We start from the raw sequence: 23,355 nt of genomic DNA, 5'->3' as shown, positions 1-23,355 counted from the left end.
ACCTTGTGTTACAAAATAGCAATTTTATTACGGATCCCTAATTATGAAAGAAAAAAAACATAGCCTATAATAGCCTTCCTCGATAAATGGACTACCCAACACTGAAAGAATCATTCAAATCGGACCAGTAGTACCAGAGATTAGCGCGTTCAAACAAACAAACAAACACTGCAGCTTTATATATTAAGTATAGATTATTATTATAGTATAGATAAGAATGATTTATCGGGTATGTTGAGACAGCTTCCGATTATTAACAGCTAAGTACTGACAGTAGTAGGTAGTAACTGATCTCTATCTGAAGATAGTATATTGGGAACGGCCGTTAGAGCGATAAGTCATATACACAAAGCTTATGATTTTTACGTTTCCGCTGTGTGACAGGTGACAGTTGCCACGTCATAAACTTAAATATACAAGTCATAAATATTTATTTGCATCATGTTAGTTTGGTTTCATCTCAAATTATTAATAAAAATTTAAATTTATGTGCGACACTCTTTGCAATATAATTGATTGAATTAATTCACAATCTTGACCTTAATCTTGTTCCTTTGGCATATTAGATAATATTATTCAGCTCAGATATATATAGGTATATATAAAGTGAAAAAAGTCTGATTTTGAAATATTAGTTGGATACGATCAAAAGTGAGCGACACATTTGAAGAGGTATGGATATTAAAATTAGCTTTTATTATTTCGTAACATAAATCGATTCGAATCGAATCTTATCAATTAAACAAGTATATAAATCAGAAATATTTTGAGATATTAAAAAGTAGTTGATATGGTTTCTATTCATTTTTAATATTCGGTAATAGTTAGACATTTGTAATGCGTACAAAAGTTTTTTTTTTAAATACAATAATAATACCTATAATATACTTACTTCTAATAAATTACATAATATATTGTCAAATACCTAATTCATTCGCTTTTTATGTACCCACTAAGAACACAATATTATTTATTTTTAAAAACTGGCAAGGGTAAGAAAGAATTAAGAGATATCTTTATAGTAAAAAAATCTTCATTTCGTTTAATTTTAACAATTTGTTGAATCATTGAAGTGAATATTTTAACGCGAATTTTACTTTACTTTTTTTGGGGGAAAGACAGTGAATATTATCGGTGAAGCTTTGTAATTTGTAATAAAAAAGTCGGCTTCACGTTTGCCGCGAAAGTCCACAAAATCCGTGAACTGAGAGTTTGGATTCAAGGTTTCACTCCAGTGCGTGTCCTGATTGTGGTGTCGGTTTTTTGTCGCACGACATAGCATTTGTTAAGATACGTTCTGGGGTCGGATAAATGATGAGTATAAAAAGTGTTTTGAAGTGAAAACTTCTTTAGTGGGCTTGAGCACTTTTCTTAAGATGTGTATAAAATGTTCAACTCTTTTTTTTTCGAGAGGAGGAAAATACAGGTACGTAAAAAAAAGGTGTATGCGTTAGTTTTAAAGGTAAATGTCGTATCGTCTCAGAAACATCGCACGAAGTAACTCATTCATATATTTGTTATACGTGGAAGAAAATTCCTGTAAAACATATGGTGGGGTTGATATCCTAATTTGTGGCGTTTCGATCGAAGATGTGATTTGGCGACAACAATGGCGACACAGCTCTTCGGAACACTCCCGATGATAGTTTTTTTTTATTTATGAAAATACGAGACAGAGACGATACGAGCAGGACGTTCAGCTGATGGTAATTGATACACCCTGCCCATTACAATGTAGCGCTGCTCAAGATTATTGAAAAATACTAAGAGGCAATACAACTGTGCTCGTTACTTAGAGACATAAGATGTCAAGTCTCATTTGCCCAGTAATTTCACTAGCTACGGCGCCGTTGTGGTTTCCGGCATCCGGTGCAAAGGAGCCTCCCACTGGTAAATGCGGTAGAATACACTCAATGTTGCCATGTGTAGAGGCAACAGAGCACCAGATCCCAACAATCCGATTATATATGCGTTGCCGGCGGTCAAAAGGTTCGAGCTGAAACTGGAGTGCGCCAGACCAGAGATGACAGCAATAATGGAGTATTGCTGTCATTGGCGGGATTAAGATTGGATTAAGCTAAGCCTAGATATAGCTCTAAATTATTAATTGCTTGCGTTGCATAACTTTGTCACTAATTACAGAGTTTGCCAACCAATATGAAGATATTAATGTTGCTAACTTTATTTGGCGCCTGCTACGCTGCTGTTCGAGTAAAATATTTCAGAACAGCGAATGATGACTTCGATATAAATGCATTATTCCAAGATCAGGCCAAATTGAAGGTTTTCGTAGATTGTATATTAGATAAAGGTCCATGTGATGTAGTTACTCAAAGCTTTAGGGGTGAGTAATGAATCCATATTATTAAACCACTTAAACATTATGCTGGACATAGGCCCTTTCCAATTCACGTTACTGAACCTGATATTCGGCTGTTCCCATCAAGCTGCTGCCAGCTCCTCCGCGTATATCGTAACTCGAGATACGTCATCTAGAATATGGACCATAGTGGATGCCCATGAGCAACGGTTCCCATTTATCATTAAGCTGGAAAACTTCATGCGCGACCGTCCCACGGGATGACAGACGCTGGCGGGGTCGGGGTACTAACATGTCAGCGGGTAGCGGGTTACGAGGGACTCACGCCTTGCACTTCCTCGCAACACCACCCGCTACCCGCTGAGATCCCTTGAATGACATCCGCATGTTGTGATATTTTCGTGTTATCATTGCTATGTTTTTGAAGTTTTCATTGATTCATATTTGACTTTTGTTGTTAATATGTTTATAGTTTCTGTTGTTGTGTCGCTATAATATTACTGATTCTTATAATATTTAACCTAATAAAAATAAACAGCATCACAATACAACACATTTACATCAATTATTTATAATACATACTGGAAGAATAAATGGTTGTTTATTTATTAATAATAATATCATACTGATGCTTGTTTTGCACACCGTAACAAAGCAAAGAGGATGTAGATAAAAAGAGGTGGGACTGCTATGTACAAATTTAAATTTAGTTTAGTATGGAACGTGCAGTGATTTGACATAAGTCTGAAATAGTAATTACAATATCATGACGACGAAGTATAATCCGGCTAAGTTTGAATACGAACAGTTGCTTAAAACCTAGTTGATTCCGGTTATATCCGTTTTTTACAAGATTATAACCGTCATCTGTCAATCTATCAATGACTGCACGTTTCATAAAATCGAGTGGATCGTTTTGTTTCTTACAGAGTTTCGCTAGGCTGTAACAAAGCGAAAATGTAACCGGGCAGTAATTAAATAAACATTTTCTGATTGTATAATTACTTATTAATTATTGACATAGATACGACGCAACTAATTAAATTAAATGATTTAATTTAACTTTATTGCTTGGTAGTATTTTATAATCATAAATGATGTTAATATTTATTAATAAGTAATTTTATTTTTAGTTTTGATACCCGATGCCTTCAGTGAATCCTGCCGTAGATGCAATGCAAAACAAAAACACATGGGAAATGTATTTTTTGAAAACCTAAAGAAGTATCCCGAATATTATGATGAAATAGTCAAGAAGTACGACCCTTCAGGAATATACACGGATAAATTATTAGAAGCTTTTAAAGGATACTGATGCATGTAAAATGTGTGATGATAAAAACATACAATCAATCTAAAATCATATGATCCTTGCTCATTAAATGATAATAAAAATAAAACTTAAAAAATTCACCATTTATGAACAATGCGGCTATTGCCACTCTTTTAAATCAACAAAATTGCAGTCTTTGAATTTTACAATTTAATTTATCTACACATATTCTTTAAATCCTCTATTAAAGATTCTAAAACAGTTAGTTTATTGCCAACATTATCCAAAAGAGTGGTGTAATGAAATTCAATACAACATTGTGGTAAGACATTGGGTGTTATAATGTTGGCAGTAAGCTAACAGTCTTAGAATATTTATTGAGGATTTATATTATGGGTGTAGATAAATTCTTGTATGCAACTGTTGATAATTAGGTATTAAAACACTCATGTGATACTATTATCATATATCCACATTCGTGTTTTAATGCCCCTTATTACACAACAGTTGACCCCTTAATACACACAACATAATAACAACATAAATAACTATTATATAATTCATGCAACGTGATGGAACAGAAACACTCGAATGATCTGAAGCATTTAAAATGTGTTAATAAATGAGTATAGCAGGTGCATTAACCAACGCAGACGTAATAAATCAAGGTAAATTTATGTGAACATTGTGTCAATATATGAAAATATTAAAAAAAATAATATGAATATGGTTATTTTATTTTATTTTAGTCATTAAATGACATTAATGAATTGCAATGTTATAAATTTTACATAAATTTCAAAAGAGAATAATAAGCGCATTAACCTAGTAACATAAAATAAATTAAGGTGATGTGAACATTGTGTAAAAAAGATCCCGTACCTTTCGCAGTATATTGAAAAAAATATACCATGCCTAATAATTATACTCATATAAAATACATCTACAAAATAGTTGTGAAGTGAGAGGCAATCCAGAAGAGTGGTGTAAGCAAAATATAAGGATACAGTCTGGTGTAAAGTCTAAATAAACCACTTGATACCCAAAGTGTAAAAGAAATTGCTACGTTCAGTGAGGACTGCAAATTATTGCGTCTGTTGTAGTTCCTATGTAGAATATATTTTGTAAAGAAAACTTCTTTAGAGGTGTTGAGCACTTTTCTTGGTTAAGCTCACGTCAGGACACGTGGCCTGATCGAAAATTCGTAAGACAGTCGTTGAAATTATGGATGAAATTTGATTTTTCTGAGAGATAAACTTTTTAATGTAATTTTAATTTTAATAATTGTAATAGTTCTGAAGTGTTAAATTTTTTATGTACCTTATACTATAAATTGTAATTTTTGTGTACGATAGCGCAATAAATGAATATTTTATTTAGTCACATAAATGCTAGTACTTTTATACTGATAAATAAAGCAATTCATACGAAATTATGTCCTAATCATTACAAAATATTCAAAAATGCACAACGTGATGCACAAGATGCACAAAGTCCAATTTTCACTTATGACGTGACTCTTGGAGACTCTCGTTTATATATTATCTTCTGAAATTATAGTATATAATATATTGTCGTAGATTTAGTGCTCTGCGAAGGGCTAGATCACTTGGCGTCGCTTCATTGTGTGTCTCCTACCGCATTTATCACTGGGAGTTTACCGAAGAGGTGTTTGGCCTGATTCCAACCGCTGAATTCCACCTTCGCACTATACACCTTAAATAAGTCAAGTGATATCCTAGGATATCCACTATCTGAATTCCAGAAAAGTTTTCAAGGCTCTTTCTTCTACGTACATGACTATAACTATGAAATGAGATTCCCTCCGCAGTGTTTCCAGGACGATGCGAGAGGTTAAAGAAAGCGGCAACACTTTTCTAAAAGGGCTGGTAAGACACCTGTAAGTCCTCTGGTATTTAGGGAGAACAAGGGCGGTGAAAATAACTGTACAATATTGTATATTTTTATTAAAAAAAAAAAAAGCGAAAAAAAGAATGCTGGGTGAGTTTCTTGCGCCCCTTCTTCTCTCTCAGAGCGCCATTTGTTTCCAAAGCGGTAGTAGTATCTAGTATATTAGAAATGACATCAAATATAAGTCTAAAGAAATCAATTTTGAGAAAATAAATGCCTTTTATGACTTTTCCTAAAATCCCGTGTCGAGTTGTTCAAAGACGCTAATCTCGATATGAGGTAACAAAACTCAAATCAATTTGCGGTCTGAGAACATCCTTGATGCATTTTCTTTTATTCCGGCTGTAATTCGATGTAACCAAAAAAAAGCTTATTAAATATTTAGGAAATATAACCAAAAAAACACTAATTGCATCACATACATATTGTATCTATTGTTTTAGAATAGCTTTTTGAAATCGTTTTTTTTTGTTATTTTTCTTTTTACTTTTTTATTTTTAGTGTTTTTGAAGTACACTAACTAATTTGTCTGAACATGCGTAGACCTACTAAACTGCAATGCAGTAATGAACGTAAGTGCATTGCAATTTTATTACAGACAGTTAGAAATTCTGCCACAGATCGCACCCTTACTGTAAGTTGTTAAGGAGTTCCATTGATCATCATATTCGTCTATGACAATTAGATACTTTACCATAATGACGTTACGGTAGGTAACTCAAATATCCGGATAGCATATAAAAGATTCAGCTGAGTATCTTTAATTTGCTTCTCAGAATTGAAGAGTTCCGTTACTTTGCCATGCATCCGAACTTGAAAATCAGAACCTTCAACCCTCATCAAACTACCTTTGAATAAATATATCGATAATTGAATCGCAATAACAGATGTTGCGTGTGGTGTCGCACGAGAATAAGTATCTTTAATTTGCTTCTCAGAATTGAAGAGTTCCGTTACTTTGCCATGCATCCGAACTTGAAAATCAGAACCTTCAACCCTCATCAAACTACCTTTGAATAAATATATCGATAATTGAATCGCAATAACAGATGTTGCGTGTGGTGTCGCACGAGAATAAGCCTCCATCTCTTCCCGTGGGTGTCGTAAGAGGCGACTAAGGGATACAAACAACGAAGGACGGGCTGTAGCATCTATCGTTAAGTGGACACCATTTACGGCGATCGCCAACCCGCCTGCCAAGCGTAGCTAATATGGCAAAAAACCCTCCAAAAATTTGACAGACACTATAAGGCCCCGGCCCCCAGTTCGCGGCGGCCCCGCTCGTGGTGGCTACGGTAGCAGCCACATAAGCGACGGGGCAGGGGGTGCTAAGAACTCCGGGTGCGGCAGCGCTACCACAAACGAAGCAGTGTGGGTAGGCCCCCCACAAGATGGACCGACGATCTGGTCAAGATCGCCAGAATACGTTGGATGAGGGTAGCGCAGGACCGATCGTCGTGGAAATCTTTGGGGGAGGCCTTTGTCCAGCAGTGGACGTCTTTCGGCTGATGATGAACAAATGTAATAACAGTTCATAGTAGGATGATTTCACCACCGATGTTCTTCGCACCTGTTACCTACCTAGGTACCTGTTGCACCTGTTACCTACCTAGGTACCTGTTGTAGCTTGGCACTATGTGCACTGGTTTCAAAAATTCCGGCAATGTTATATTGTCTAGTGTATTATGTATGTCACTACTGACTATTGAATTTGAAAGTACTCACTTATTTTTTGGTGAAAAAGTAAGTATTTATAATATGCTTTGAAATTTGATAGTTTTAAATAATCACTGAACTTTTATATGCAATTGGTTCCTTGCTTTAACTAGTTAAAACAATCTTAAAGTTACGAGATAAGTTACCACAAATTATTTGAATTCCACCGTTTAGTTGAATTTGGAGTGTACCCTGGTCAGTGTCCCAGGTACATTTAGATATTGTATTTTAGCCAGTAGAATAATTTTTATAATTATTTCACATTTCGTCAGTCGTGTGCCGGGTCGTCTCCTTCCCTCAAATATGTGCGAAAGGAACGATTGCTGTTCCATGCGTCAACTCGTGAACGGGTACTGCTTGTGGTGCCAGGTCGAGCTGTTACAGTTAATAAATCTTTGTATTTGTTGGATACAATTACTAATTGTGACAGTAATCACGACCATCATGTTCATGAAGCAACCTTACACAAACAATAAATTCAAGCGCTAGGGGTTGATGCATCCAATATACGATAATTTATATTTACACAGTAAATTCTTTATTACTTTTTATGAAGTAATTTATATAATTAACATGCGATTTATATATTGGATGCAGCACCTTACTAACTAATTTGTTATGTATATTACAGCCATCGTAAAAATATACTCTATTTGATTGAAAAGAGTGGCCGTTGGGTTTCTTGAATGTTCTTCTCTCGAGCTCAACTTTTTACGAACATTTGGTAAATTCTGTAATTTAAAAGTAATATTTGTAGCGCTGAGTTTTAGCCTAAATGAATAAAGTTTTCTTAACTTTGAATGAAGTAAAGAATAAATTTTAATTGTCATACTTATTGCTATAATAAATAATAGTTGATAAACTCGCAATCTTAACCTTAAACACGGTCATTTGACACAATAGATAAAAATTATGTTTATATATAAACTGATTAAAGTTTGTTGATAAATTATTAAGAAGATACGGTCAAAAGTGAGAGACACAAATAGGTATGTTATATATTTCTTTTAATATTTTGAAGTATATTATAATATACACAGAAAATGCAATTTTCGCTCCGCTTATGTAAACTATAGATTATTTATTCATTCATATATTACTAACTATTATTTTATTGTAAAATCGAATGATAAATTGTATTTTAACGACTGAGTTCCGCAATATATGATGTACCTACAAATTTAGTTTTTTATATTGTAATTATAAAAATTTCAAATCGTAGGTGATCCATTTTTAATTACTATAGAACTCAAATTTAAATAAGATCATTTAATGATACTAACTGACAACAATGAAATATTATTATTATTATAGTATTTTATTTAAGATTTGTTTAAGATTGTTGATATATGGAAGAAACAACGAAACACTTTAAAAATATATTTATTTAGTCAGTGTAACAAATCAGTAATTAATAAATTTAACTATATTTTGATCTTATGTACTAATTAATAACTAATTATTCGAGCAGCGACTCACTTATGACACACAACCTAGATCTTAAGTGTTTAGTTAGCTTGTTTGTTTTTGTTGACAAAGTTAATCTGTGAATATTGAGGTTCCATAAGTCGCGGTGAGAGAAGATACAAATTCGTCAATATTTAAAGTCCGTAATATGAATAAATATAGAAATAGTTTATGGATAATGCAATGTTATTCGTTCCAATTACATCATTAATTCATTAAGTATTTATGAATATAAATAAAATATCAATCTATACGAGATAGACTTGAAATCATATAATATGTCAGATGACAAAACCACAATTATTACTTTTATAGTATATTTTTATGGAAAAGGAGCACAAACGAGCCGACGGGTCATCTGGATATTAAGTGATCACCGCCGCCCACTTTCTCGTGCAACATCAGAGGAATCACTGGAGTGTTGCTGGCCTTTAAGAAAGGTGTATTCGCTTTTACAGCTTGATTGTACGTGGAAGAAAGTTCCTGGAAAATCGAACTCCAGATATCCAGATAGTGGGGATGATTTTCTTATTTGTGAGGTGTCGTATGAAGGTGGAATTCAGTGGCAGGAATCAGGTCAAACAGCTCTTCGGAACACTCCCCGTGGTAAAAGCGGTACAAGACACATAATGAAAAGAACTTTCTACCAGAGATGATAGCAATATTCCATATATGGCCGCACCTGCACCTTGTAGAGCGCTCCTGTCATTCCTCTGGTGTTGCATGTGTATGTGGGCGGCAGTCACTAAGCATTCTCTTTTCCATAAAAAAAAATATGACGACTAACGATAAATACCTAAAAGGAACCATGCGTTGTGATAGTAAAAAGATGATATTATTAATCAAAGAAAGAAATGAGTTGTAATAGTTTGCTTCCCCGGGCATCAAAAGAATAGGGAAGTCTCAGGCCCAAAGGGAGAGTAAGAGGCGACTAAGGGCATTTGCCGCCCAGCTCCTTTTCACATGATGAAGGCTAGATTGTAGGTACCACAATGGCGCCTTTTTCTGCCGTGAAGCAGTAATGTGTTTTGGTCAGAAGGGCGCCATAGTAAGTGAAATTAATGGGCAAATGAGAATTAATATTTATGTCTCAAGGTGACGAGCGCAACTGCTCAGAAGTTTTGGGGTTTTCAAGAATCTTGAGCGGCACTGCATTGTAATGGACAGGGCGTATATTGATCGTGCTGCTCATTCCATCCCTTATTGTTAGTAAAAAAAGACATTCCACCATCACGGCTGTACATTATTTAAATGAGGTTTACAGAAAAATGAATGGGCCTGGGTGTCAGAATGTTATAATACTAGCTGACCCAGCAAACGTTGTATTGCCATATAAAGTAATATTTATATTATATGCAAATTGCGCAGCTATTGTGGACAACAATTTGGAGGTTGTTGATAAGTATATGCATAGATATATGTACATATATTTGTTCCCGTTTGCTATTAGTTATTTATGCAACTGTTGTGTAATGAGGGGTGTTTTAATACCTAATTATCAACAGTTGCATACAAGACTTAATCTACACCCAGAATAAGAATCCTCTAAAAGATTCTGCAATAGCTAACATTAAAACACCAGTCCTATTAGTAACCTAATATCATTAATTACTGATTATATACAAATAAACTAAGTATTAATGAAACAATTGTTTATTTTAGTAGTAATTTACATTTTGTAAAGTGCAATAATTAAAATTCACTCGAATATAATGTTCTTTTGCAGCGTTTAAAATAAATCGCTCATTTTTTGTAAACAAAACAATAAAAATATCGAAGAAAAATGGTGGGGATTCGAATAATCTACCTTTTTTTACGGCGCGCGGCGTAAAGGTAGTGTGGAACGCGCGTAAAGGAAAATGTTCTTTTTTGAAATTCATACGGATAGCACACATCGAGCAATAAGAATGTGGCTGTCTGTTGAAACTCTTTGCGCATGAAGGGATCACAAAAAAACAGGGGGGTGTTTTTATGAAATTCAGTATAACATTACAACACTCGTTTGGATGATGTAATGGTTATAAGAACATTGGGTGTTTTAATGTTGGCAATAAGCTAACTGTTTCAGAATCTTTATTAGAGGTTTTAAAGCATGGGTGTAGATAAAAAACATTAACGTATACCTTATAATATTATGTTATAATACAAAACTAACCGGCCGGTGGCTCCGTTTTTTTTATAAAGAATGGACCTATAATATGTTACTGGTTATAATAATAATAAAAATGATAATAATATAATCTCATCCGAAATTGCGATTAGATTATTTAAATTGACTTCGATTGGTCTATAAGAATACATAAAATATAATAATGGTTAATTAATTATTAATTAACGGTAATTTATAATTATTATTATACATTCTAGGCTCCGCATGAGTTTAGTTAGTTTCCCTGTTCTGTACATTGTTCATATTACATTATGGCAACATCGAGGGCTTATGAGTATAGCTTATGAATGAAATCAGAAAAAAACTTTAAGAATTTTTTTTCAGCATCTGCGCGATAGTGAATTAATGAGTTTATTTTTATGGAATAGGAGGACAAACGAGCGTACGGGTCACCTGGTGTTACCTAAGTGATCACCACCGCCCACTAAATTTTGTTTCTAAATTTCTTAACTTTTTTTATACATTTATTTATTTTTGTACACTTTGAGCCACATTTTCTCCATCTACTTTATGATCGGCTATCACAATATCAATAATTGCAAAATTTATCGCCTAATGTGTAATGGGTGGTAGTTTTTGAATTACAATAAATGAGTTTATATCCTATTTTGAATAAAAATATTTGAATTTGAATATAATTAAATTAGATACTAAATCAAAAAACCGCGTGTTCAAACTTTAAATGATACCTAACATGTCAAAGTATATTAAATAAATAAATACGATATTCTGTACTCCGTACTACAGTTCTTGTTATTTGGTTGACTTGAGTCGTTCATGGTTTTCCCATGCTTTCTTAAGTTGTCCTTGTCTTTATGTCTAGTTCCATAAAATATGGACGATTGAGTTGATGACTGCGATCGACCATTTAAAAATAATAATTTATTTATGTACTACAGTGGTTGATGCTTCTACAATAGTGTATAACTCGTGTATTTTTTTTTATTTTGTAATTTACAATGAGATACCTGCCACTTCTTATATTATAGCTCAAACATTTTCCAAGAGGTGGTAAATGGTTAAATTTAGAACTTTTTGTATTCCTAAATTTAATTTTTTGACATATATGAATAAATTTAATATTTTGTGAATTCTTACAGAGTTTTTAACAACATGAAGATATTAGTGTTTCTAGTTTTATTAGGCGTCTGCTACGGTGCTGATCGTGTCAAATATTTCAAAACAGCCAATGATGCCTTGGATATAAATGCATTATTCCAAGATGAGACTAGGTTAAACGTATTTTTAGAATGTATTTTGGACAAAGGTCCATGTGATGATGTAACTCAAAGCTACAAGGGTAAGTACTTTAACATTATAAAGTACTTAGTAATCTTCATCATCAGCTGGAAGACGTCCACTGCTGGACAAAAGGCCTCCCACAAAGACTTCCACGACCATGGTACTGCGCTGCTCTCATCCAACGTATTCCGGCGATCTTGACCAGATCGTTGGTACGTCTTGTGGGCGGCCTACCAACACAACTTCTTCCGGTACGTGGTCGCCATTTGAGGACTTTACTGCCCCAACGGCCATCTGTCCGTCGAGCTATGTGCCCTACCCACTGCCACTTCAATCTTTTTTCTCTTTTTTTCTCTTTCGCAATTATTTGGGCTACGTCAGTGACTTTAGTTCTCCTACGGATCTCCTCGTTTCTGATTCAATCTCGCAAGGAAACTCCGAGCATAGCCCTCTCCATTGCCCTCTGAGCGATCATGAGCTTTCACATAAGGCCCATAGTTAACGACCACGTCTGCGTACCGTATAGCCAAACATACTCATACTAATACATCACTGGCAATACACATTGGTTGAAAACCTTGCTCTTTAGACACTGTGGCATTTGGGACGTGAAGATTTTACGGAGCTTCCTGAGCGCTGCCCATCCGAGTTGGATTCGACGAGTGACATCTTTCGCGAAATTGTACCTGCCTAACTGGATTATTTGTCCAACATAGACGTACTCGTCGACAATTTTGAGGGTACAGTTCCCAATTGTTATGGGAGTTAGTGTGACATGGACATTTGACATGATCTTCGTATTAATAAGTAATATTTAAATATAATAATAAAAGCCTCCCTTAAGGCCTTGCCTAGTATTGGAATAATGGTTCTCGAAATGTCGAGCGATAGCCAATTCCGCGGTCATCTGGGAGGCAAACTCAAATTAGCTTCAAAGAAGCTGGGCGTCATAAATAGGGCACGGAGCAATATAATACTTCAAGCCGGGCCACATTCTAGCGCTCTACAAAGTGCAAGTCCGGCCACATAATATAGAGTATTGTTGTCAGATCGAACATTTTGATCGTGAAGAGATGACGCTTCATTGTGTGATATCTACATCATTTATCACGGGGAGTGTTCCGAAGAGCTGTTTCACCTAATTCATAACGGTAAATTCCACCTTCACACGACACGTCACAAATTAGAATATTATCCCCACCATTTCCTCAATGCGGTTTTCAAAGAACTTTCTCCCATGTACAATCAAGCTGTGGAATGAAATCGTAAGTGTAAGACGTTGCTTGTCACGTACACTAAAGTAATATTCCTCGTCTGTTTTTATCAATTTTCTAACAGCAAGAGACTATCTAGACGTGTAAATTATCTAAGGTATAGCCAAACATACTCATACTAATACATCCATGACTCGGAAACAAACATCCATATTCATCGTATAGGTACGTGGGTAACACTGAAAATGTTTGGAAAATGAAAAACGGCTAAATGTAGAAAGCTGTTGTTGTTTGCACCTACTGGGATTTGAGACTGGGACATCTAGCTCAATAGGCAGGGACAATCTAACATTTGGGTCACCTTAGTTTTTAAGTATTGATCGTATTTAATTATTAGTATTAATTATTGAAACACTGATTATTACTGACTGTTATTTTCAGTATTGATACCTGATGGTGTTAAAGGTGCATGCCACAGTTGCAACGAAAAGCAGAAACACATGGGGAATATATTTTTTGACAAGTTAAAGAAAAACTATCCTGAATTTTATGATGAATTCGTCAAGAAGTACGACCCTTCAGGAATATATATGAATAACTTATTAGAAGCTATTAATGGATACTGATGATTAAATTGTCTGTTTATTAGTCAAAATGATGTAGGTTAAAGTATGACACTTATACAGAACTAGTCTTGCCTTAAGTACTGAAACAAAGAAAAAAAAATTATTGCAATTAACATTTATTATTTTTACAGTGTATTAGTTTAATATATAAATATAAAACAATTTAAAAATATAAAATGCTTATTCGAAGTGGTCTCCATTGGCTGCAATACAGTCCTTTAAAAATAGAGGCCAGTTATCAATAGAATCAAGCACTCTTTCCACGGTAAAATTCTTCACTACCAATCGTTTCTGCAAATCGCGTTTTAAATACTCCAGTACGTCTCTTATAGTCTGCAAGTTTTAAATCATCTTTTAAAATACGCGACATAGTTTAGGTGCTATCTTCATCTCCCGAGATAAAATCTTTTGCTTTCGGAGAGGATTTCTTTGAATTTTTTCCCTTACTGCTTTGACCAACTTTTTCGTACAAATATTACGTGGACGACCTTTTTCTGTCACAAACAGAGGTCTCATTATACCTATTAATAGCCCGGTACACAAACATTTAAAAATTGCATTTGGCTCCATACCTACTTTGTGTAATGCAATCACAGCGATTCTCTTTATCACCCACCCCACTCCATTTTAATATCGCAAAATATTGTACAATGTATTGGCACGAAAATGAGAAAAGAGAGAAAACTCAATAAACAATCATATAAAAATGGCAAATTCCATATTTTTAATTGTAACAGTATATTTTATGGCCAGACTATGTATATTTTTTTATTACCAAAAAATTTAAACAACTCTATAACTTTTTTTTTCATGCAGCAGGAGATTTGCAAACCTACACTACCTTGAATAGAAATTCTTTGAATTATCGGTGGTAGAGCTTGAGCCACAACGGACTTATTAAGATAACCCTGGCGATAACTTATACGATACTTATTTAACTTGGAGATAAGTCGCCAAACCAATATTCCTTGCTCTTCAGAATTCAGGACAACAAAACCAACTATACTTCTTCTGAAATAGTTAATCGCAGGTCAAGGATCCTACTTAATACTATCCTGTGTAAATTTTTGACGCATCTACAAGTTACATCTTGCAGATCCATACATAAGAACTAGAGTCTCAATAATTTCTTGATAGATATCGATACTAGCTGACCCGGCAAACGTTGTATTGCCATATTAATTATTTTTAAGTGTTCAACCGTTTTTTCTTAGACTTACTTTTCAAAGCCGACAACCACGACCATGAAAAAGTCTATTCATTTTTCGGGTTAATATAATATAATGTGATAATGATAAGACAATTTGTTATATTTTTAAAGTGATAACCCGAAGAGCTGTTTAACCTGATTCCTGCCGCCGAATTCCACCTTCGTACGACACGCCACAAGTTAGGATATCATCCTCACTATCTGGATGTGTGACGGTCCTCCACAGTGCGGTTTTCAAAGAGCTTTGTTCCACGTACTACGAAGCTGTGGAATGAGCTTCCTTGTGCGGTGTTTCAGGGACGTTACGACATGGGTACCTTCAAAAAAAGCGCGTACACCTTCCTTAAAGGCCGGCAACGCTCCTGTGGTGTTGCAAGAGATTGTGGGCGGCGGTGATCACTTAACAACAGGTGACCCGTACGCTCGTTTGTCCTCCTATTCCATAAAAAAAAACCCTCACTTCCGGGATTAATACACAAATAAAATTTGAAAACAAAGTTGATTCAGATTGCATGGCACTCCAAAATGATGTGCAAGCTGTGTTCCAGTGGAGCTTGAGGAACCGTATGGCATTTAATACGTCCAAATGCTATGCCATGACATTCGATCGAAAGTGGTGCCCAATAGAGTTTGATTATAAAATTGGTGGTGATTCGATATCTCGACTAGAAACTATCAAAGACCTGGGTGTCACATTCGATTGAAAGTTAACCTTCCATGATCATATTACCACTCTGGCCAAGGAATCCTATAGAATTTTAGGCTTTGTTTTGAGGAATTTTGGGGATTTCACATCTGAACCAGTCATAAAGCTTTTATTTGGTGTTTTAGTGCACAGCAAGCTAGAAACAGCTATGTGTGTGTGGAATCCGCATAAAAGTACTTATGTACTCCTTCTCGAAAAGGGTGCAAAAAGCTTTTCTTAGGTACGTTTACAAACGTACGCATGGATACTACCCCTATATGTATCCCACAAAATTTCTTCTGGGTACATTAGGCTACAACTCCCTCGAGGTTAGGCGAAAACGACAGCAGCTCACAGTTATGTGCAGAGTTCTCAGAGGTGATATAGATGCGCCGAGTTTGCATGTTGAGCTATGTAGAATCTTTGTACCGGACAATTACTGTTCGAGGCGCTGGCATAGATTGTTCGCGAGTCCGACACATCGTACTGTGGCTCGCATAAAACTCACCTACACCGAGATCTCTCTCTGCTCTCAACGCTCTTCTCGAAGCCAACCCTGCTTGTGATTTATTTGCGGATGGATGGCAGACGATTTTAACAGAGTGCTTGCGTTTTTGTGAGAGGAATGGATGAACGGTAGTTGGATGTTAATTAATTGTTAGTTATTTACAGTAAACTTTGTATTTATTTACTATTATTTGTGTAATATGTTTAGTTTGTAATTAATTCTTACTTTAATATTGTAATTGGCTTACGCCGTTTTATTAAAGTATAAATAAATTAAATAAAAATAAATAAAATAAAAATGGCCAGAGGCCGTGGGTTCGAGTCCCGCATCGTTTAAAAATTTTGTTTTCAAATGTATTTAGGTACAGGTGTATGTAGTTTTATTTGTGTATAGGTAAGACACTCACATAAAATGTGGCTTTCTATTGGCAAGAAAACTTTTAAAAATCGTTTCAGTGGATCCAGAGATTATCATTATTACAAAGTATTTTATTTATTCGTCAACAAATTATAACAAATGCACAAATCCAACAAATTATAAATCATGAAAATCAGTCTAGCCGTTCTCAATCATAAGTGTTCGAACAACTGTGTAATGTATGTAAATTTGAACTCTAACACCATGCCACTTCCGTAGACGCCACGCATCAAGCCAGACTAAGCAGTAAAGGCAGTTTCCACTTTGTAGCACTCCGAGTCAGTGGTACACCGTTGGATCTAAAAATGTAATGTAATCTGAAAATGTAAAAAAAATCATTAAGACTTATTTCATAAAATGCAATCAAACTGTAAATACTATGTAGTGTCATGATCCGTTATGTTCTCTTTCGGTCGAACCTGACAAAATGTCCCATCCCTGTCTAGTAAATGTAAAGATCTCACAAACTATGTCACCGTTATACAGATTCATAGCCAAGGGACACTCGCCAGTGGTCTTCCATCGCTTGAACCTGGCTGTATCCTGCGAATAATATGCAATGCATCACATGACATCATACGCTGTTCCGCACTACGCATTGCAGCACACTCGTTCCTGTATGTAACCAAAATTCATTACAAACTACAACTGTATATATCATATATAAAGTTTCTCTCATACTCAGCATAACGGGACTTATTACTCGTCACTTTCGGAAAACTCACAAGTTATGACATGTCTTAAGGCATCAGTAAATTGACTATTATGATTTACAGAAAATAAAATTACAAAATAGCAACTCACTAAAGAATTTAATTCTTATAGGTGTTGCTACAAATAAGTGCTCAACACACATTGGACACGATATCTTTTTAATTACTAATGCCAACACAACAGTCTTAAATATTGTCGGTAACGTGAACATATTTTCAAAAAAATGAATTTCATATAAATTCAAATACGTTTTCGCTATCACACGGCTTTGTAAACAGTAGCTATGATACTTTTTTTTTTGGTATTAAACTAAAACTTCGAATAATCGGTAAATTCAAGTTTTACCAAATTAAGTGAACTTGAATCCTTTATACCACATTTTGATAACAAAGAAAGAGCCTCCGTATTGTTTTTAAAGGTTCACAATTATCAACTTGATGGTGATCACTGATAATTGGATCATCAAATGAAATGATCACCTTCGTATATTCCACACGCAAGACCCAGAGAGGTCGTACCGTACGACAGTCCGACACGAATGCCTCGAGTGAAAAAAAAAATCAATCAAATTCCAAATTTCTATATTTGATCTTAAAGTATATATACAAAATTACTTAAATCTACTTATTAAAGCAATTTACAATAAATCCTTATATATGTAGGTATCAGAAAACTTATTTCTACAACCCTATCTACGTATTGAGGGATAAAACTTTATTATGCTTAAAAACTAATACATAAGGTTTTATCCAAATGAAACTGGGAAAACCTGGCTATTTGCTATTGATATAACGTAATATTAATCGTAACCTATCACTTAACCTAACTTAAGACTAATGACTAGAACTTAAAACTAACTTAAAAACTAAGGTAAATAAATACATAAATATGTATACATACATATATAATATATAAATATAAGAGGGGTGTGGGGTGGGGGGGGATCTTGGGAAAGGGAAGGAGGGAGAGGGAATAGGAGGCCAGTTTTCGCCGTTATTTAATTCTTATAACTAAACCAATTTACAATATATTGATTTTACATTTATTCAGACCTAGCTAGAACTCTGTGTGCGTGAGTGTGTGTGTGTGTGTACGCTAGTGTTCTGTGAGCTCTAACCAGTTGTGATGTGGTAATGGATGTTAATAACGTTTTATGCTGAGGCAGTACTCTGTGAGTGACTTACGACTACAAGTCGACCGGAGGGCGGGGTTTATTCCGTCCTTCAGTCGGCGTAGCCCTCTGTAGAAACTATCAGATACCTCTTGTATATGTTGTTCTAGTGTTGGGATGTTTTTCTTTACATGAAGTCGTTTAAGATTTGTAATCAAATACCAACATAAGTAATTAAAATAAATGAGTAGCAACCACAAATACTTAAGATGACGTGGAATTATTGTAAGTACTCTTAAGTATAAAGTAAAGTTACCTACCGATGTAATCTAATAAAAATAAAGTAAATTATTTTATCTACACCCATGCTTTAAATCCTCTATTAAAGATTCTGAAACAGTTAGCTTATTGCCAACATTAAAACACTTAATGTTCTAATAACCATTACATCATCCAAAAGAGTGTTGTAATGTTGTACTGAATTTCATAACAACACTCTTATGTTATTTTTATCCCTTCATGCGCAAAGAGTTTCAACAAACAGCCACATTCTTATTGCTCGATGCGTGGTATCTGTATGAATTTCAAAAAAAGAACATTTTCGTTTACGCGCGTTCCACACTACCAGAACGTCGCGCGCCGTAAAAAAAAGTAGGTTATTCGAATCCCCGCCATTTTTCTTCAAAATTTTTATTGTTTTGTTTACAATAAATGAGCGATTCATTTTAAACGCTGGAAAAGAACATTATATTCGAGTGAATTTTAATTATTGCACTATACAAAATGTAAATTACTACTAAAATAAATAACTGTTTCACTGTGTACTTACTTTATTTGTATATAATCAGTAATGAATAATATTAGGTTACTACTAGGACTGGTGTTTTAATGTTAGCAGTAAGTTCTGTTCCAGAATCTTTTAGAGGATTCATTTTCTGGGTGTAGATAAAGTCTTGTATGCAACTGTTGATAATTAGGCATTAAAACACTCATGTGATACTATTATCACACTCGGCTCGTGATAAATCCACATTCGTGTTTTAATACCCCTTATTACACAACAGTTGCATAAATTACTGTTATCTACACCCATGCTTTAAATCCTCTACTATAGATTCTAAAACAGTTAGCTTATTGCCAAAATTAAAACACCCAATGTTATAATGACCATTACATCATCCAAACGGGTGTTGTAATGAAATTCAGTACAATATTACAACACTCGTTTAGATGATGTAATACGTTTTCTTTTGAGACATAATAAAATATTTGTATTTGAATTTGAATGGTTACTAGAAATGGCTTTATTAATGTTATCAGTAACCTTACTGTTTCAGAATCTTTTATAGAGGATTCATATTATGGGTGTAGATACAGAATAGATAGAAATAGAACCCGCATTCGTGTTTTAATACCCCTTATTACACAACAGTTGCATAAATAACTAATACGTGTCACCTAACCACAAAAAAATCTTTAAAACTATTATAATACATCCAAACAGTGCGTTTTCAACAAAAAGTACCTTGAAAACCTTCACATTGAGGACACAACCACGACCACGTTCGACAATATTTACATGCTCTTGCATCATGCGTTCGGGTGAGCGACCCCTTCCCACACCCTGGCCACAGTCGTCTGAACGCCCACGTGATCGTACCATTAGAACACAGACCTAGAACACAATATATTGTCGTCATAACTATTCAAATATTTGTCCAAATTATGTAGTGTAAATGACAAAAATCATCTACTTTAAATACCAGATACGATAGAAGCACTTACTATCAAATTTGCGTTAGAAATAAATTAATAATTTTTATTGTATTTATTTTTCTATTATCCGACCGCCCTTCACTTTTTTGTAGGATTACTTAAGATAAACATTTTCATTAAACATTATTATGTTTATTTGTAACTCCTGTCATTTTTGCGGAGCAAGCATGAATAACTTGCAGATTGCAGATTTCTTTTCTACTTACTTCACACTTCTTTTATATTTTGGATAATTCACACTATAGTTTTATAAATAATAGCCTGTGTGTCATTCTGGTGTATAAGCTATATTATTGTAAAGTTTCATCAAAATCCATTCAGTAGTGTTTGCGTTAATGAGGTAGAAACATACATCCAGACATACAAACTTTCACATTTATAATATTATTAGGAAGTAGGATTCCTATATATCTACATATTCTGCCCAAATAATCCATAAGTAGTAATTACTTTCAATTTAGACCCACTTATTCAGTCTAACTAGTGTCGCTGATTCCCTCTACACACTATGTACCTATATGTTACCAATGTTTTCTCATGATTGGGAAAGTATGATAATTTCTTCGAAATCTATAATATATAAAAAAACGTTTAAAAATAATAGTTTAAAAACAACAAAAGAACACGCTTTATATAAAATTCAACTAAAAAATAGAAAATAAATTTAAATTGAAAATAGTGTAAAAAAATATTATATATTTCCTTATAAAAAAAGCGTGGGATGTAAAATTTTCAATTTAAATTTATTTCCTATTTTTTAATTGAATTTTATATAAAGCGTGTTCTTTAGTTTTTTTTTATGGAATAGGAGGATAAACGAGCGTACGAGTCACCTGTTGTTAAGTTATCACCGCCGCCCACAATCTCTTGCAACACCAGAGGAATCACAGGAGCGTTGCCGGCCTTTAAGGAAGGTGTACGCGCTTTTTTTGAAGGTACCCACGTAGTACGTGGAAGAAAGCTCCTTGAAAACCGCACTGTGGAGGACCGCCACACATCCTGATGGTGAGGATGATATCCTAACTTGTGGCGTGTCGTGCAAAGGTGGAATTCGGCGGCAGGAATCAGGTTAAACAGCTCTTCGGAACACTCCCCGTGATAAATGCTGTAGAAGACACACAATGAAGCGACGTCTCTACGCAACGCCAAGTCATCCAGCCGTTCACAGAGCACTGGGTCCCCGACAATTCGTGTGCTCTATTAATGACGCCCAGTTTCTTTGAAGCCAATTTGGCTTTGCCTTCCAGATGACCACAAAATTGGCAATCGCTCGAGATTTCGAGACCCAGTCCTCCGATACTAGGCGAGGCTTTGAGGGAAGTGTTGACCAAGAGCGGTGATACGACAAATGGGGTTTTTTTAGTGGTAAACGCGCAAACTTGAGTCTTCTGGGGGTTAAATTGGACAAGGTTCAATTTTCCCCATTCCGCGACCTCGCGAGAGGACTCGATAGAAGACACAAGTTTCTCCCGGCACTGGTTGACGATTTCCCGAGAGAGACCTGCATGGCCTGTGTATACGGCATCACCAGTGCTGTCGTCTGCATAGCAATGAATGTTGGAGGTGTCCAACATATCATTGATATGCAGAAGAAACAGCGTGGGAGACAGCACACAGCCTTGGGGCACTCCAGCATTCACGGGCTTAGGGTTCGAGCAATATCCGTCGACAACGACCTGTATGCTGCGCCCAGTGAGGAAGCTGGAGGTCCACTTGCACAAGCTCTCGGGAATCCCAAATGATGGAAGTTTGGTGAGGAGCGCCTTGTGCCATACACGATCAAAGGCCTTCGCTATATCCAGGCTAACTGCCAGGCCTTCATCCCTTGCTTTCAATAGCCGCAGCCCATCTATATGTTAGGTATACCAGAAAATCACCTGCCAACCGACTATGGCGAAATCCGTATTGTCGGTCGCTGATCAACTGGTGACCCTCTAGGTATACCAAGAGCTGACGGCTAATTATGCTCTCCATGATTTTGGAGAGCAGGGAGGTTATAGCAATAGGACTGTAGTTTGCCGGATCCGAACTGTCTCCTTTGATTTTGGATCGAATGGACAAGGGCTGAGTGAGTCAGGGACTACGCCTTTAGAATAAGAGTGCCAGAATAAACGCGTTAGCACCGGCGTCAACTTAGGGGCACACGTTCTAAGCTCGATTGGAGAAATGCCATCCGGCCCGCTCGACTTCCTGACGTCCAACGAAAACAGAGCTTGCCTAACAGTTTTCTGTCTGAACTGTACTTCAGGCATAGAGCTCTGACACCGCGGGATGGTCGGCGGTGTTTTTTCGTTGTCGTCAAGAGTCGAGTTGGAGGCGAAAAGAGTGCACAAGTGGTCGGCTTTCTCTTTTGCCGTATGGGCCAGGGTGTCATTCCTCATGTGCAACGGCGGCATGGACGGCTGGCTGAAGTTACCAAGAGCAGCTTTCGACAACGACCAGAACTTGTGTGTTCCGGTCGGGTAACTGGAAAGCTGCTCGCCGATTTTGACGACGTGTTTTGACTTTGCACGGGCGATTTGCCGCTTAAAAAATCTGAAGGCACGGTTGTATTTCCTCTTAAGAACTGTGCAGTTTGGATCCTTTGCGCCCAGTGCCACAACCCAAGCTCGATACGCCTGTTTTTTGCAGTCAGATGCTGCTTTAACTGACGCATCGAACCAGGGCTGTGATCTGCCACCGATGGGTACTACAGAGTTTGGTATAAGAATATCCATACCCTGCCGCATCACATCGGCTACTGCAACGGCACTAGGATCATCCGAAGGGAAACAAACCCTGCCCCAAGGGTAGGATGCAAAAAAGAAACGCATCCTATCCCAATCTGCTGCCTTGTAGTGCCAAACGCGGCGGGTCGCTGGTGGTCTGCGACGTTGGCGTCGGATAGGCACTACACTCCTAACCAGGCAATCGTCGGACGTTCCGAGAGGGGCGTCGACAAAGACCTGGTAACCATCGGGATGTGTAGTCAGCAGGAGATCCAATAAGGACGGCA

General features: G+C 35.9%; 1 protein-coding gene across 1 annotated transcript; it reads left to right on the top strand.

The window, feature by feature from the left end:
* Positions 1–618: 618 nt before the first annotated feature.
* LOC126976901 (allergen Tha p 1-like) lies at positions 619–4,318 on the top strand. The gene is made up of 3 exons (XM_050825541.1): positions 619–672; positions 2,143–2,344; positions 3,454–4,318. Exons 2-3 carry the CDS (start codon positions 2,158–2,160, stop codon positions 3,633–3,635), a joined length of 369 nt encoding a protein of 122 aa, XP_050681498.1. The 5' UTR covers positions 619–672; positions 2,143–2,157; the 3' UTR covers positions 3,636–4,318.
* Positions 4,319–23,355: the final 19,037 nt, after the last annotated feature.

This window comes from Leptidea sinapis, chromosome 42, assembly GCF_905404315.1.
Source record: "Leptidea sinapis chromosome 42, ilLepSina1.1, whole genome shotgun sequence".
In the NCBI taxonomy this organism is placed as follows: Eukaryota; Metazoa; Arthropoda; class Insecta; order Lepidoptera; family Pieridae; genus Leptidea; species Leptidea sinapis.
This window is presented reverse-complemented; position numbering and strand designations above follow the sequence as displayed.